At 34.4% G+C, this 15,163-nt stretch overlaps 1 protein-coding gene across 14 annotated transcripts in view; it reads right to left on the minus strand.

Moving 5' to 3' along the window:
- Positions 1–780: 780 nt before the first annotated feature.
- LOC100224567 (sodium channel protein type 1 subunit alpha) overlaps positions 781–15,163 on the minus strand; it is an 87,705-nt gene continuing 73,322 nt past the window's right edge. For 12 of the 14 annotated variants that reach the window (XM_072932170.1, XM_072932169.1, XM_072932179.1 and 9 more), the window contains 6 exons: positions 13,875–14,156; positions 7,311–7,364; positions 6,845–6,982; positions 5,033–5,137; positions 4,398–4,668; positions 781–4,042 (listed from right to left, as the gene is read on the minus strand). In XM_072932170.1, coding sequence (XP_072788271.1) covers positions 2,874–4,042; positions 4,398–4,668; positions 5,033–5,137; positions 6,845–6,982; positions 7,311–7,364; positions 13,875–14,156 — 2,019 coding nt within the window. In that variant the 3' untranslated portion in view covers positions 781–2,873. The remainder of the gene's footprint in view (positions 4,043–4,397; positions 4,669–5,032; positions 5,138–6,844; positions 6,983–7,310; positions 7,365–13,874; positions 14,157–15,163) is intronic. The other 2 variants (XM_072932182.1, XM_072932181.1) reach the window with 1 other exon arrangement.

The raw sequence follows: 15,163 nt of genomic DNA on the forward strand, positions 1-15,163 counted from the left end.
CTAAGCAAGCATACAGACTACAGCTGCTCATCAATTGTTTTCAAATGAAGTTCAGTATTCACTGTAATTGTTTTCATTGTAAGTTGTAGGGAAATGCAATATAAAATTATATAAACATGTGAAATTAATATTTTTAGAAATTCACTGAAGCAATTAATAAGAAACAGGCCCACTTTCCAGATGTATTTGTTTTTTCCCCTGTTGTTATCCACAAGTGGTTGGTTATAGGAGTGGGGTACTTCCAGAGAGATTTTTAAAATTCCTGAGGAAAAGACCAATGATTTATGCATTCCAACACCATTTCATCTTTTTCAGAAATGCACTCAAATTTGAGATGCTCTGTAGCCTGTTTGTGAACAGCACCCAGCAAGAATAAACTGGCTCCCCAAGTTGGGGCATGTCATGGATCTAGTACTATTTTCTGTCCTCATTTTGTCTCTGTAAACCCTTGAATGCTCAGTTCTCATTCCTGTGGCTGCTCTGAGCCTCCTGGGACACACTCAGGCCGCTCTGGTATTCCATGGCTGTGCACCCCCCTGCATGGAGCTGCTGCATGAAGTCGCTCAGGGCAGAGCTATTGATACATGCAAAAGCCTCATGCTCACTATCTAACACACATCAAGTAACAAATTCCTAATTAGTGACTAACAAGCAAGTCCCAAGGATTTTCTTACATGCAAGAACAGTATAGCTGCTGTAGAGGTTTTCAGTATCCTCTCATTCTGTGGTTTAAAAGCATACCCATTTTTATATTGTCAGATAATAAACACAAAAGGAACGTACAATAAAAAATGTAATCTTTATTATTTTGACGCATTAATAATGTTCTTTAGCATCAGTTAGGGTAATAGCATTTTCCTGCATGCAGTTCACTAATACAGATTTAGTCAATAATTTTAATAAAAGTAATCTATATTTAATTTTCCTGTGTAAGAAACATAAAATGTCCTGATGGATTGGATTATACAATTTTGCTACTTTCTCTTTGTGAAAAAATATTGTGGACCCTAGATAATATTTAGAACTGTTCTAGTGCAGCATGAAGGAAAAAAAAAATCTGTGAGTAAACATGAGAAAAGATTCAGGATTCTCTGAAAGAAAGGTTGTATCCGAAAACTTATGATGCAGGCACTGCTTAGACATTCAATTTGAACTTTAGACCATTTCCCAATGGCAAAAAAAACCCCAAAAAATGTAGCTTTTTGGAAGCAAATTATGAACTTATTTCACAGAAATTATTCATATGTTGGCAAATACTGTAAAAAATAAGATCCTACAGTTATCCATTCTCTTAGTTATATCTTGTTCTCAGAAGTTTCTGTGAAAAAGTGCTATGGAGTGAAAGTAACAAAAATGTTGTGACATCAACCTGAAGATAAAATTCAGTTCTTGTTTTATGTACATAATGCTGAAAAATAAAATAAAATGATTTTTACAGTATTTATATTTGCTTAAAAAATCCTAACATTATTTTCAACAGGTTTAGTAGTTTTCAACATCTGTACAGTTTGGATATACACTATATGTTTTTCACTGAAAATTCAGAAATGTAAAACAAATAAGCTCCTAAATAGCTGCAAAATATTGCTTAATGGTATGGAGGAATGAGGTCTTTTTGAGTAGTTTATTTCATTTAGGTCTGATGTATGGCTTCCCATGTTTAAGAATCCTGGACAGTCAAAGGAATAGCAGCATAGGCAATATAAACATGCATTGATTGCATCCAAACTATCTATAATGGTAGATAATACGTAATTTTACCTGTTGAATGCTTGCACACTACACTTATTGTGGTACATATTTGATGCAATAAATGTGCTAAAGTCATTATCTGTTTGCTCAAACATGCACCACAGGTTAAAAATTATTTACATAGCAGAGGGCTTTTCATTAACGTGTACAACATCAGCCTTACTGAGAGCTGAAGATGGCTAAACAATACTGCAGGATAAAGCAGAACAACTTTATAGAGGGCTCTTTTTGATCAATTTGGTGGGCTGAGGCAGATTCCTTTAGTATTTGTATGCAGAAAGACATTTGACAAAGACAACATCTGTGACTCCAGACCTAGGAAGAAGTTTGCACCTTCTCAGACTTAATGGTCTGTGCCAAAATTTAACCATATTTACTGTTCTTGTGAGTTGTAGAGGACTTTACAGGCATACTAAGACTTGTTCGAACATGATATGACATGAATACATTAATTAAGCACCTCGAAATCTGTTATTCCTTTCCAGAAACACTGTGCTAAAAAAATCTGTTGTTCTTTGTGTCTTAATGTTATTTTCATGCATGATCTATAAGTGCAGCATGCCTTCATGCAAGTAATTTCTGTGTGTATATTTGTTGTATAATAGAACACCTGGCCCTTGTACCTGTAAAGGTGTACTTAATTCCCTTCCCCAACAGAAGCCCCATTTACAAAAATAGTCACATATAATAAACAACATATGAATAAAAATAAGATGAATCCACCAACACAGATTTTGTAAAAATATGAAGTATGTGGCAGTTGAAATGCAAACAGTGGATAGAGTTACCATATTGTTTTATGCTAAACACACAAATACTTGGTTTCACACCCCTTTAACTTGTCCCTACAGTCTGTGTAGCCATTTTTCTCTCCTCTTCAGCAGTGTCAGCTGGTAATGAGAACAGTAACCTCCTGTCAAGGTTGTTTCTTCTTATCACAGTCACAGTCACTGACAAGGGGTCACTGTCTTTTAATAGGCACTGACCTTTAATGTACAGTATATTTGTAAAAATTGTCAGTTTGGCATAGACCTCCTTCAGGAGTCCTGTTGACACAAACACATGATCCTTACAGAATATGAACTACTTTGCACTTATATGATTTTACTTGCTATTTGCTCTTATTTCTGACCATCTTTATCTTCCTTTTCATGCTTTTCTTTGACTGGCCTCATTACACGATCATAAGAAGGCGGACAAACTGCTGTTGATGCCGTTATATCTGTTTTCTCTGTAAATGAGTTTTCATTTAACTTGTCAATAAGGATTTCATCTTTCATACCCTGCCCAGCCCCACCTTCAGTTTTATTTTTGTTATAGATAAAGGAAGCTTGTTTTACTGTTCGTTTTAAAAGGTGACGTCTGTAAGCACGCTGAATAATAACAGCAGACACTTCCTCCTGCTTTCGTTTCAATGTAGTTGTTATTGGTTCATAGGAAGCTTTAGAAGGATTGGATGCCATAAACCGATCTTCCATCTGTATTCTGAGGGCATCCATCTCCCCACTTTCCCCCAAAACACGCTTTGTGAAAGCAAACAAGATGTCAAGGCAGTGAATTCTGTCACCGCTCACCATGGGCAGATCCATTGCAATCAGCTGGACTTTGTTTGGTTTGGGTAGATGAAGAGGAGGCTCAAGTGCTGCTGCAAAATCAGACAATTTCTCAAATTCCATGAATTGTGTTGCATCAGGATCAAACTTCTCCCAGACTTCATAGAACATCTCAAAGTCATCCTCGCTCAAAGGTTCAGCACTTTCTTCAGTAGCAACACCGAAGTTCTCCAAAATCACAGCAATGTACATGTTCACCACTACCAGGAAGGATATGATAATGTAGCTGACAAAGAAGAAAATCCCAACAGAAGGGTTGCCACAGTCACCTTTCACAGAGCTCCCCGGATGAGCCTTGTTAGGGTCACAGTCTGGCTCCCCACTGTTGAGAATTGGGGCGAGCAAACCGTCCCAGCCAGCGGAGGTGGTGATCTGAAACAGGCAGATCATGCTGTTGCCAAACGTTTCAAAGTTGAACATGTCATCAATCCCAGCTTCCCTCTTGACGTAGGCAAAGTTGGACATGCCAAATATCGCATAGATGAACATGACCAGGAAGAGCAGCAGCCCAATGTTGAACAGAGCAGGAAGAGACATCATCAAAGCAAAGAGCAGAGTGCGGATTCCCTTAGCGCCTTTAATGAGGCGCAGGATTCGACCGATTCTGGCAAGTCGGATGACTCTGAATAGTGTGGGAGATACAAAGTACTTCTCGATCATCTCAGCCAAAAACATTCCTAAAAAAGAAAAAAATACAAAAAAGAAAAAAAACCAAGGTACATTAGCACTTACTCTCCATATCACAATAGACATTTAGAAACACAGTTTTAAAATTGGGCAATTAAAGATATTCTGTAGATTACAATGGTATAATTTCTGTTTTAGCAGTTATACTTAATATTTTCAGGCACAGTAAATGTTGGATGATTATGACAGTTTTGATGGTTTAGCTAAATTGCAAGTTAAAATGTAAAGTTTAATGACTTGGTTGTAAATCTTGCAATGGCAAGAGCTCACCATATAGCTCTATTTGAGTAAAAGTTCACATCCTATTAATTTTACCTTCCTTTTAGTTTAATTAACAAGACTTACCTACTATAGAGAGAATGACAACCACAAAATCAAAAATATTCCAGCCTATAGTGAAGTAGTAATGGCGAAGTGAAATTAATTTCAGAACACATTCTCCAGTGAAAAGGACAATGAACACAAGGTTTATCCAGTATAAAATATTTTCCATTTCTTCGCTCTGGTCATCAGTTTCTACCATCATGGTAACCATATTAAGACAAATAAGAATCATGATGCTGATGTCAAATACTTGCTGTGTCACAAAATCAAAAACCATTCCTTGGAATTTATTCTGAGGAAGAAAGAAAAAAGAAACATCCAATATAAACTGTAATTAATCTACATTTCCTGTTAGAAGAAAATAGAAAAACACATGCAGTAGGGCTTATGAGACTTCAATAAAGTTGTAACTAGCGTACACTAGTTACTAATTGAGCACTCAAATACAACAACTTACTTCAGCCTCCTGTGTTACATATTCATAAATAAAATAGTTGTAAGTGAAAAACATTTTTTTTGTTTTATTTTAGATTTCCATTTTTGCTAACTAATGCCCCGGTTACTGATAACTTTCAATTGGCATATTTCTGCTCTCCCTGTATCAATAAAAACTCTTTGTAAATAACTATTTGTCTGATGTATATAAATGATTTTACCCCTGGTCTTGGTATAGGTTTTTGTGGTTTTTTGGATCCCAGCTTTTTCATTGCATTGTAGTATTTCTTCTGCTCTTCTGTCATAAATATGTCTTGACCTCCAAAGTAAAAACATGAAATCAGAACTGGTTATAATCACATTTATATGCAGTGCTGAAAAAACTGAGTGATTCAAAAATCAAGAAGACTAAATCAGGAAAAAATCTCTCAGCTATCAAATGCATCTGTCTACAATCTAGGCATTTAGTCTAGAAGTCTGGACATCTGGGACTGTATTGCTCTAAGAAACAAAAAATATGCAAGCAACATCTTTTTACAGTTATTTTCCTGGAACTCCAAGATATCATTTCCCTTACCTCTTTTCTTTTATAGTAAGAGATATAGTAAAGAGTATTTGAGATAAATTCAGATAATCTGGGCTGCTCAATACTGTCACTTCTGAACTGTGATTTTAATGAAACAAAGGAAAAAGACAAAGTCAGATTTTCAGTACAGGAATGTGCTTTAGGTATCTCTAGTTTATCAATCACATTAGCATTGGGGCCCAAAGTCTTCAAGGTTCTTGAGAAGATGGATTATCAGTCTTTGGAGAAACTTCGCTGAAGATTGAAGCACCCTTGGTACTTTTAAGAGCAAAATGTTCTCTTTTAAATCTTTTATTTTTATTAGTTCTGTGTTCAGTGAAGTTGTATTTAGCAAAAGCATTAACCTGCCTTTGAAGTCTGACAGTGAAGGTAAAGAAGGAATTACAGATCTTCCATATTTCTAATCAAAATCCATAGTAACCTTGTTTTAGAGACAGCTTGAATGAAAATCTTTGACACTTCCCATACCTCTTGAAGAAAAGTTTTCCTAGATGTCCTTGCAGACATCTAATTCCAGGAATGCCAATGCAGACATAGGACTGGATACAGCCCTTTGTGGATGACTGTGTGGGAAGCTTGAAGATGTGGGAATGCAAGGACTGTAAGCTGGACAGGTTCCCTGACCATATACCTCTATGTTTCCACATGTACAGCATCCAAAAATCTTGCTTAGTATTTCTCATTATTAACATAAACCTAGAGAAAGTGATGCAGTCCAGTAAAGTAAAAATAAACTAGTAATTCATAGCTGCTTTGGTGCTTGAGCTTTCATTGCTTTATCTATTTAAAGAAAATAATTTTAAAGGTGAGCATCTCCTATTTAGACAGTCTATACCAGCAAGATTATCTACATCTGCAGTGTGAAACAATAAAAGAAGGTCCTGAAATAGTTACAAACCACTCCTGCTCTGTAGTTTCAGATTGTTCAGTGCCACAAAATTGAACTTGAATACTTGGGATCAGATCATTAAAACATCATCTTTAATTGCATGAAATTATTTTGAGTAATTTTTTGTTTGATGAAATTAGTTTTTGTTTCATAACTAGCTAGCTGTTCGGTTTTTGTTTGTTTGTTTGTTTGTTTGTTTTTGTGTGTGTGTGCGCTCATAGAATACTAAAAATCAAGAAGGAAAAAACCCTAAGAAATTATGAGTGCTTTAACGCAGGGGCCTAATTAAGGGGTTGGATCATGCAGGAATACTTAATGAAGTTTAGTTATGAAAAAGTAGAATGACTTGAGGAAGACTAAACTGGGAATTGACAACAGAAGGATCTGAGCTGGTCACTAAATGAAAAATCTTATAACTTCAATGAATACTGCAGGTATGATTTTGTCATAATGCAGCTTTTTCAATTTTGAACAAGCTATGGGTGTACTTTCCATATATCATGCACCTGCAAAAATATCTTTAGAATATCTTAAGAAGAGAAATGAAACAATACTTATCTTCTTTTTTTGCTGATTGAAGTTGTCAATAATGACACCAATGAACAAATTCAGGGTGAAAAAAGACCCGAAAATTATAAAGATGACAAAATACAAATACATATACAAGTTGTCTTCATACTTGGGTTGTTCTAACACCTAAAGGGAAAAAAAAGTGAAATATGATTCTTAAGACTTCACGTGAAAATTTTAACCAAACAAGTGGCAACCTTGCACAAAGCGTCACCAATATTTTGTATTTGGACAATATTCCTATCACTTATATATTTTTTCTATTCTACCTCTTGCTGATAGCACCTTGCAGTTTGCATTCAGTTGTCCACATTTTGTTACTACCGAATCTCATACTAATTAATTTAGTTTTTTCATTCTATTGTAAATTGCTTATTTAGGATAAATACACACTTGTAGATAGACAGACTTCAGGAAAAAAAAAAAGATAATTTAAAATATTGATTGTACTTACATCTCTTGAGTCAATAGCTGCATACATAATATCCATCCAGCCTTTAAATGTAGCCTGTAAATAATACACACCTGTTTAAGCATTCTAAAGACAATTCATTTAATAATTTCCTGCAACTCAGTACAGCACCAGGAATAATTAGTAGCATTAGATTTCTAATGTGTTTTGCCTCTTGGCTCTCTATTTAGCTGCTCATCAGATATACTGCTGTGTATCCCATTACTTTGTATTAGATATTAACATTTTAAACAGTAAGTATGATTAATATATTTCTAATTTCTGTTTAACAAAAATTATAGAAGGCATTTTAGTTCATCAAATCATGTCAACTGCAAGAGCTAGGTACAGCTGGGTGTATAGCTTTATGTAACTGAGTTGCCACCAATTAAGACTAACATGTAGTTCCTCTGTCCCTAGTCAGAAAGGTGGCAAAAAAATGGAACCAAAAATTTGATCATCTCAAAAAAGGTATTTTCCTATAATCAGAATATACATTGAAAGAATTTACCTAGTTTAGTAATTCTATGTTCACTTTAAATATAATATATCATGCTTTACAGAGCCTGGATGTCTCATACGTTCTGAGATAAAGTAGTAGGAAATGTTTCATGTGCATTGAATACTTAATATGTTTCATAAATGACAGCATTTACTGAAATTTTGGAGATATTTTCTCTGCCCAAATCTGTACATTTTTGTATTTGACAGTGAGGTGTCAAACATTCATCAGAATGTTCGAAACAGAAAGTCGCTTACTCTGTTGTGGCAATTAGTTCTCTTTTAACTAAGCAACATCTCCAAGTAGAAACCACTTGGTTTTTAATCCAGTTGTGCCCAAAAATAGAGCAAAAAAGGGAACTAATTCTATGTTGTTTCATCCTCATTACAGTTTTGCAAAACAAGACTGCAGATCATTGGTTCCTTAATTTTCCTTGCCAAAGAGACCGGTGGCAGGATAGAATCAGGAATGGAACACTCTTCATCCATGTTTTTTACTGAATCACCATCATCTTCAGGTTTCATTTCTAGTGGAAGTTTCAAAAAAAGGGCATGATTATCCTTAGATGCAAATCCAATGTGCAGCAACTTTCACATCTTGGGGTCAATACAGAAAATATAAAGCTCAGGTGACTAACAGTATGATGGTGAAATCAAAAGGTAGTATCATAGGTCCAATAAATCAAAAATAAATCTGAAACAAGTAGCAGTCAGCTAAAGAATTTAAAGTCCTCAGAGAATACTTGGACTGCAAGGGATTAGGAGAGGTAGATATTTATGTAATTACTAATCTATTACTAGTTTATTTATGTAATTACTAATATATGCTTAACTTGTTCTCAAAGGCTTTTAATGGTGAATACACCACAACCTTATTAAAAATGTGTATTCTGGCACTTCCTTTTATTATTTTCTAATGCTTACATCCTTCTGTTGCCATTTAGACTCACTTGTCATAGCCATTACGTATTTGGAGAACTGCAGGAATCACCTTCATGCAGCATCTCTTACTTTTTGCAAATTGATTGTTGCCGTCTTTCTTTTTTAGGTAGTAATCACTGTTCCTTTAGTCTTCTCATGCAACTCTGGTTTTCCAGAACTCTGATCACTCTTCTTATTCTCCTCTGAGCTCTAATACAATGGTTCATCTCTAGTAATGACAACTAAAACAGGATTCAGTATTTCATCTAGGAAGGTCTCAATAGGGTAAGATGATATATCATGTCTTCCAGTGCTACTTTTGTTTCTGTCTTGGTACACTACTTGCATTTTTTGGTATATCAGTACTTGAAATTAGCACTTCAGTCTGGAACACCACATTAAGATAATGGGCAGACTTTTACTTCAGAAAGATGATGCAAATGATGGAGTGGCACGTGTGCAAAGTGTGTGCTGTTGCCTCAGATTCAGACACATGATGATCTTTGCATATCATCCTCCAGGCAAAAGAGAATAATTATTGCGTTTTTTTGAAATTTATTCGTGTAGCCTAGACTAAGTAGAGTCAATGAAAAGAGATAGACTAATTTTAAAATATTAAGCTTCACTGCCATTACTAAAGTACTGCACTATAAACAGACAGTACCCTTTAACTACTGGTAGGAAATAGAGTTGAAGAACGGAACTGTATTATTATTGTTTTTGTTATTGTTGTTGTTAAAAAGGAAGCTTGTAAAGATGTGGGGTGGAAAAATAGAAATGTAAGCTATTGGTACCTTGTGATTTCCACAATGAGGTTCATAACACTCTGAGACATTAAAATTTTTGAAGAAATTAAGAGAGGCAAGATAACCAATTTAGTGAAAGCCTTATTTTTGCTGTAGATGCATGGATCTGTTTATATTTATCTGCAGTGTGTTCTCTTTAAGAGAAATAAGGTATCATTTGTGTATTTTTGTATCCTGAAAGAAAATAACACAGAAAATGACCAAAAGATCAAATTATTAGTTTCCATTTTGCATATGACCATATAAAATATATTGTATATCCTCAGTCACACTAAATCAGGAATAATTAATTGATTTCAAAGATCACAGCAGTATAACTGAAGTCAGCATCTGTTCCAAATGTGGTTTTTTTTCTGCCAAGGAGATTTCAATGACACATTCAAATGCAGATTCAAATGTAGTTGTAAAAAACAATGGAACAAACATCTCCAATCTCCTTTACTGTTAAAAAATCATAGATTTTTTTTTCCCCCTGATAAATAATTTCTAATGAAGTTTTAAGTCATGCTGGAGTTTTATCACTCAATTTCTTTACCAGAAAAAATCACCATGAAGACTCACATTCCTTTTTGAAGATACAATAGCATCTTGGTTTTAAAATACTAACCTGCTGGAACTTTGAAAGTACCCTAAAGTTTTAGCCTTAGAATTAAGCTTCTGATTTTTTTTTTTCCATACACTTCAAGAGATATGTTATCTTACTGATATTAGTAACAGTAGAGTACAATATTGTGCTTTGAGACCCACTGGTTTGTCACATTTTTTCCTGGTGAGCAGGGTATATCCTTACTAGGTGGATAAAAGCAGGCCTCTGGGAGATTTACTTACCAAGGAATCCAAATTCTAGGTTCAAGTTAAAAGGCATAAGGCCATAAAATTATCAGGGCAGATGCCACATCTCTGTGTACACCAACCTCTTCCTCTTCACTCATTGGTGCATGACAATTGTGAAAGGAATTTCTCCAGCAGATGTGTCTCTGCTTTGATGCGTCTCTTTTGGGACAGAGAAATACTCAAGCAAATTCAGACCAAGAAATGAAAAAAAGAAGCTTGAAGATCCACACAAAACACCATGATCTACACTATATTATAGAAGAAAAAAAATTCTTATAGAAGAAATGTGTGCTTATATGACTGATGGTATGAATAATTATACTCCAAATTCTGAAAGAATTCTGGAAAACAGTTTGATCAACGAAGTCCATAAAACTTGGTTTTATCAACGACTTGTATTGCTAGGGTGTATTTTTGGGCAGAAAGAATTATAACATTGCTATAAAGAAAGAATTATAACATTGCTATAATACTGAAGATTTTCCACGCAAAACTGCTTTCCATGAAAGCAAAAAACCCAAGAAATGTCAACCAAAAATTAGGTAATGTTCTTTTCCTAGGCCCCTCATTCAAGAAAGTCATTCAGTATCCCTGTCAAGTAAACTCAAGAAAGAGCTTGTTAGAGAGTTCCTTTTCCTTAAAGTTACTATCACACATTTGCATTTTTTGAGCCCAGAATACTTCTTTCTGAAATTATCTGTCTACTTTTGAATATTTCTGTGTGAAATATGAGTGTTTCTTTTCCATATCACTCTTAAAAAAAGAAGAGTTTTCTGTGATAAACAGACCCATATACTGCTGGAGACATTAAAAAAAGTTCTTCTATTTATGTCTTTCCCAGAATAATAAGGCCCTCAGTGCCTTGGTTTGAAGTTCTTTTGGCTTGTTTTCATTTTGATTTTTTGTCATAAAAATGGTTCTAACTTTCATTAGTATTCACTTCAATTAGTGATACGGATAGTAAGGTTATGGTTCTTGTAACCCAGAAAAGTGAAGGAACGGAGAATGGAAATAATGAGGAATAAGAGGAAGCTTTCTGTATTTATTTTCTAGCCTCCTGGCCTTGTATCAGTAATTCATGCATTGATACACTTCACAGAAATTGGAATTAGAAAAATGACATTGACCTCCCTTGACTTATTTTCTCAGGTCCAGCACTAGTAGAAGTCTGTGCCGGAGGTTGTTGAGGGGCAGAACCAAATGACTTCAGTAGAAAAGGCCATTAATGTTCACTTAGGCAAACAGGAAGCATATCCACTTGCATCATTATAATCTAATTTTTCAGGCTCAGTATATAATTTTAGGCCAACTGCTAAACATTCAATAGCTTTATCTTTGTTTCTGACACAGTAAGGTGTACCTCTAACTGAGTCATACATTAGCATTTAGTCTTCTTCCTATTGCTGCAAGCTGTTTAGGAAGGGTAGGAAAATATACAGCTATGACATACCTATTCAAGTCTCATGTTTTTTTTTTATGGCTTTGGAGTCCTGTTCTAGAGTTTGATCCAAAGTACTTTATATATCAAATAGAAAATCACCTTATCAGTCTTTTTTGACTGAAAAAGCAATGTAAGAATCTCAAACAGTTATGAATTGTGGCCTTGTTTTCTTGAAGGTGAAAATACCTAGATTCTCTACATTTTAATGCATTAACTGAAAATCAAGCTGATATTCTTTCTCAGTCCTAGGGCTCTTATCATTCCATAACTGCAAAATCACTACTACTAGCTTACTTACCAAACCCTAAAAAATGCAGGGATGATGTTTTGTTCAATGACAGAAATGCCCTGTTTTTTCTGCTATGTCAAAAAAAAAAAAAAAAAAAAAAGGTCTTGATGATTTTATGAGCATTTTAGCAATACAGAAAAATTAAGTGCTGTTGTCATGGACATTCTACTCACACAAAATATCCTCCATGAATAAGTGGGGGTCTCAGGTTCTTGCAAGATCTCTACATCATAGATAGTGCACCAACAAACAGGCTTGTCCTCCATGAAAGCTAGGTCCCTCTGTGTTAGGTCTAGATTAAATTTTCCTTTGGAATTGTGGGAATGATTGTCAAATTTCTCCTAATTTGTCTCCCAAAAAATCCAATAATTTAAGACTCTAAGTCTTCATGTACAGAAATATTTGTGTCTTTTCAATAAATAGAAGATGAAATAATCTATGCGTAGCCACAACACTGAAATAGATATGACTGCAAGTAGCTGAGGGGTGGTGGTTGCAGCCACAAAGCCAGGAAAGAAATGAACCTGGAATAAAGACGTGTGTCCCAGAGTAGAATAGGTTACTACTAGAAAGAGAATTGCAAACTACTTGGAAATAGTTTTGTTGATGTCTTGTTTCTCCTGAACACCTGTAATGAAGCTTTCTGACTCCCTGCGTGAGTAGACTTCATAAACAAGTCAAAGAATTTAAGAACTTACTAGTGGTCCCTCTCCACTCTTTCCCGATGTGACAGTAAGATAAGGAATCATAATGAAATTTAAATGTACAGACTTATGAGTCACACAGGTAAGATGCTGTATTAGCTGGGAGAGGCAGTTCACATTGCTCAGAACTATTGTAGTAGACCTTGTGCAGGACAATGTCCATACCACTGCATCATGTTAATGATTTGTTTTACTGAGATTTTGTGTAAACAACATAAAATTTGAAAATTTATTTAAGAGCAATAAAAATTAAACATACGATACTGCAGATTTAGATAGTAATCTCAAAAAAACCCCCCAAAAAACAAAAAAAAAAAAAAAAAAAAAGAGAAAAACCCCAAAAAACCCATAGAAGTTGCTGAAGGTACACAATATAGGTAAAAGTGCAGCATTTTCTTGATTAAACTGGGTCAGATTGGTAGCGGTTTCAAAATACAGAGATAGACAGTGTTGTGAGGACAAGTTTTTTGATATTGAAGGCATAATTTTATAGTATCTGTCTGCATATATTTTCTTTCTTCTTCCCTCAGATTTTACTAAATAAACTCTATGAAGTCTTTTTGCACAGAAGTGTCAGGAAAAAATTACATAGATTATAGTATCAAGTGCTATTTTTCTTTCCTTATTTGTCTTCTGAATGAGAAATTGCTTTTTAGGTCAGATCTGCCCTGGTGGCAGCCACAAACCTGAGATAAGATTAATTAGGTGAAATTCTTTGTGACTTAATCACACCAACAGAGATTTTTTTTCAGCAACTGGAGAACTTAAAATATTTAGATACCTGAATACCATTCCTAGGTAATTCTAGAAACTTTAAAAGTTAGAAGTGGCTGAAGGACTAAGGGAGCCATAAATGGGAAGTTACGTCATTAGATGTTCTAAAGATTCTTTATTCACCATAGTAGACTCTACTTGCTGCTTATGATGAAAAGAGTAATCAATTACCAGTGTAGCAGAACTACTAAGTCACAGATAAAAATCATCAGGGAAATGTTTTGTCTCTTTGTTGCTAGAATTGCTTTTCACTACTGCATATAAACAGGAAAAGGTATATAAAGAGTGATCACTTACTACTTGAAGTAAAGAAAGATACCCAAATCCTACATTATCAAAGTTTACTTTCACGTTTTTCCATCGGGCACTTTGATTGTTTTTTATGAGTTCCTCGCACTGACTAAAATTGTTGATTTGGTCGACTTCAAACCTTTCATCAGTTGTGGTGTTAACACAGTAGTAGAACTTCCCAGCAAACAGATTTACTCCCATGATGCTGAAAATTAGCCAGAATATAAGACAAACGAGAAGCACGTTCATGATGGATGGAATTGCTCCTAAAAGGGCATTCACAACCACCTAGTACACAAATACAGGGGGAAAGAGAAAAGAATATAAGTATACTTACAGCAATACATTTTTGTATACTGTTTCACCGTTCCTTAATAAATGCTTATTCAGAAACTAATACTATAAATTTTAAAGCAGTACATTAATAACTGTAGCATTGCATCACTCCTTTAAATTATTGACATTAGTTCATGTAATGAAAAAAAAATAAGGGGAATAATGAAAATAATTCATAGAAAAAAAAGAAGACTTAGCAGTAGTAAGACAATGCCTGACGATGAGTTGTTCTAGATAAAAAAGAAAAATGTGCTAAATGAAAAATGTAGACAATAAGATTCTAAAAATGAATGAAATTATAGCTTAAAAAATGTTTAAAGCAAAATGGCAACCTGTAGATTTGATCAACATAGTTTTGAAATTTAAGCTGAAAATACAAATGCCATGAATCTAGAAACTAAGCTCTACATAAAAGAATTATGCATGAATTAAAGAAATAACTTTATTGCCTTATTGTTCCATGCAAGATTATAACAAAGATTAATTTCTTTGTATACGAAAGCAAGACAGGTTTGCAATATGTGTCTACTTGAATCAACATAATTTATTTCAAGCTCCAGTCTTGTTGTTTCATTAATTAAATTAGCAATAACCTTCATTTATCTAAAAAAGGATATATTTAGGGCTTCTGATTTTGCATTTTGAATTACTTTGGGGGGGGCTACCTTCTTAGATATTTGCAGGCAAGATGTCAATATATCTTATGTAGATAAAAGGTGCATTTTTCTGATATCTATAGAAATTAATCACATGTGTCTGTCAGACCTATCAAAACTTTTGTGATGAGCAACTGATTTTCCTATGTATCCAATTCCAGCATCTCATTTACAAGTTATATTTTATTTAAAAGTTTATATTTTTTCTTCTGTAAACTTTTGGGACCTAGTAGGAAGGTAAAATAAAATATGATGTAGGATTCTTACTTTCAGTAATCTAAGTCCTGCAGCGAGGCAGGAAAG

Source organism: Taeniopygia guttata, chromosome 7 (genome assembly GCF_048771995.1).
Source record: "Taeniopygia guttata chromosome 7, bTaeGut7.mat, whole genome shotgun sequence".
NCBI classification, from domain to species: Eukaryota; Metazoa; Chordata; class Aves; order Passeriformes; family Estrildidae; genus Taeniopygia; species Taeniopygia guttata.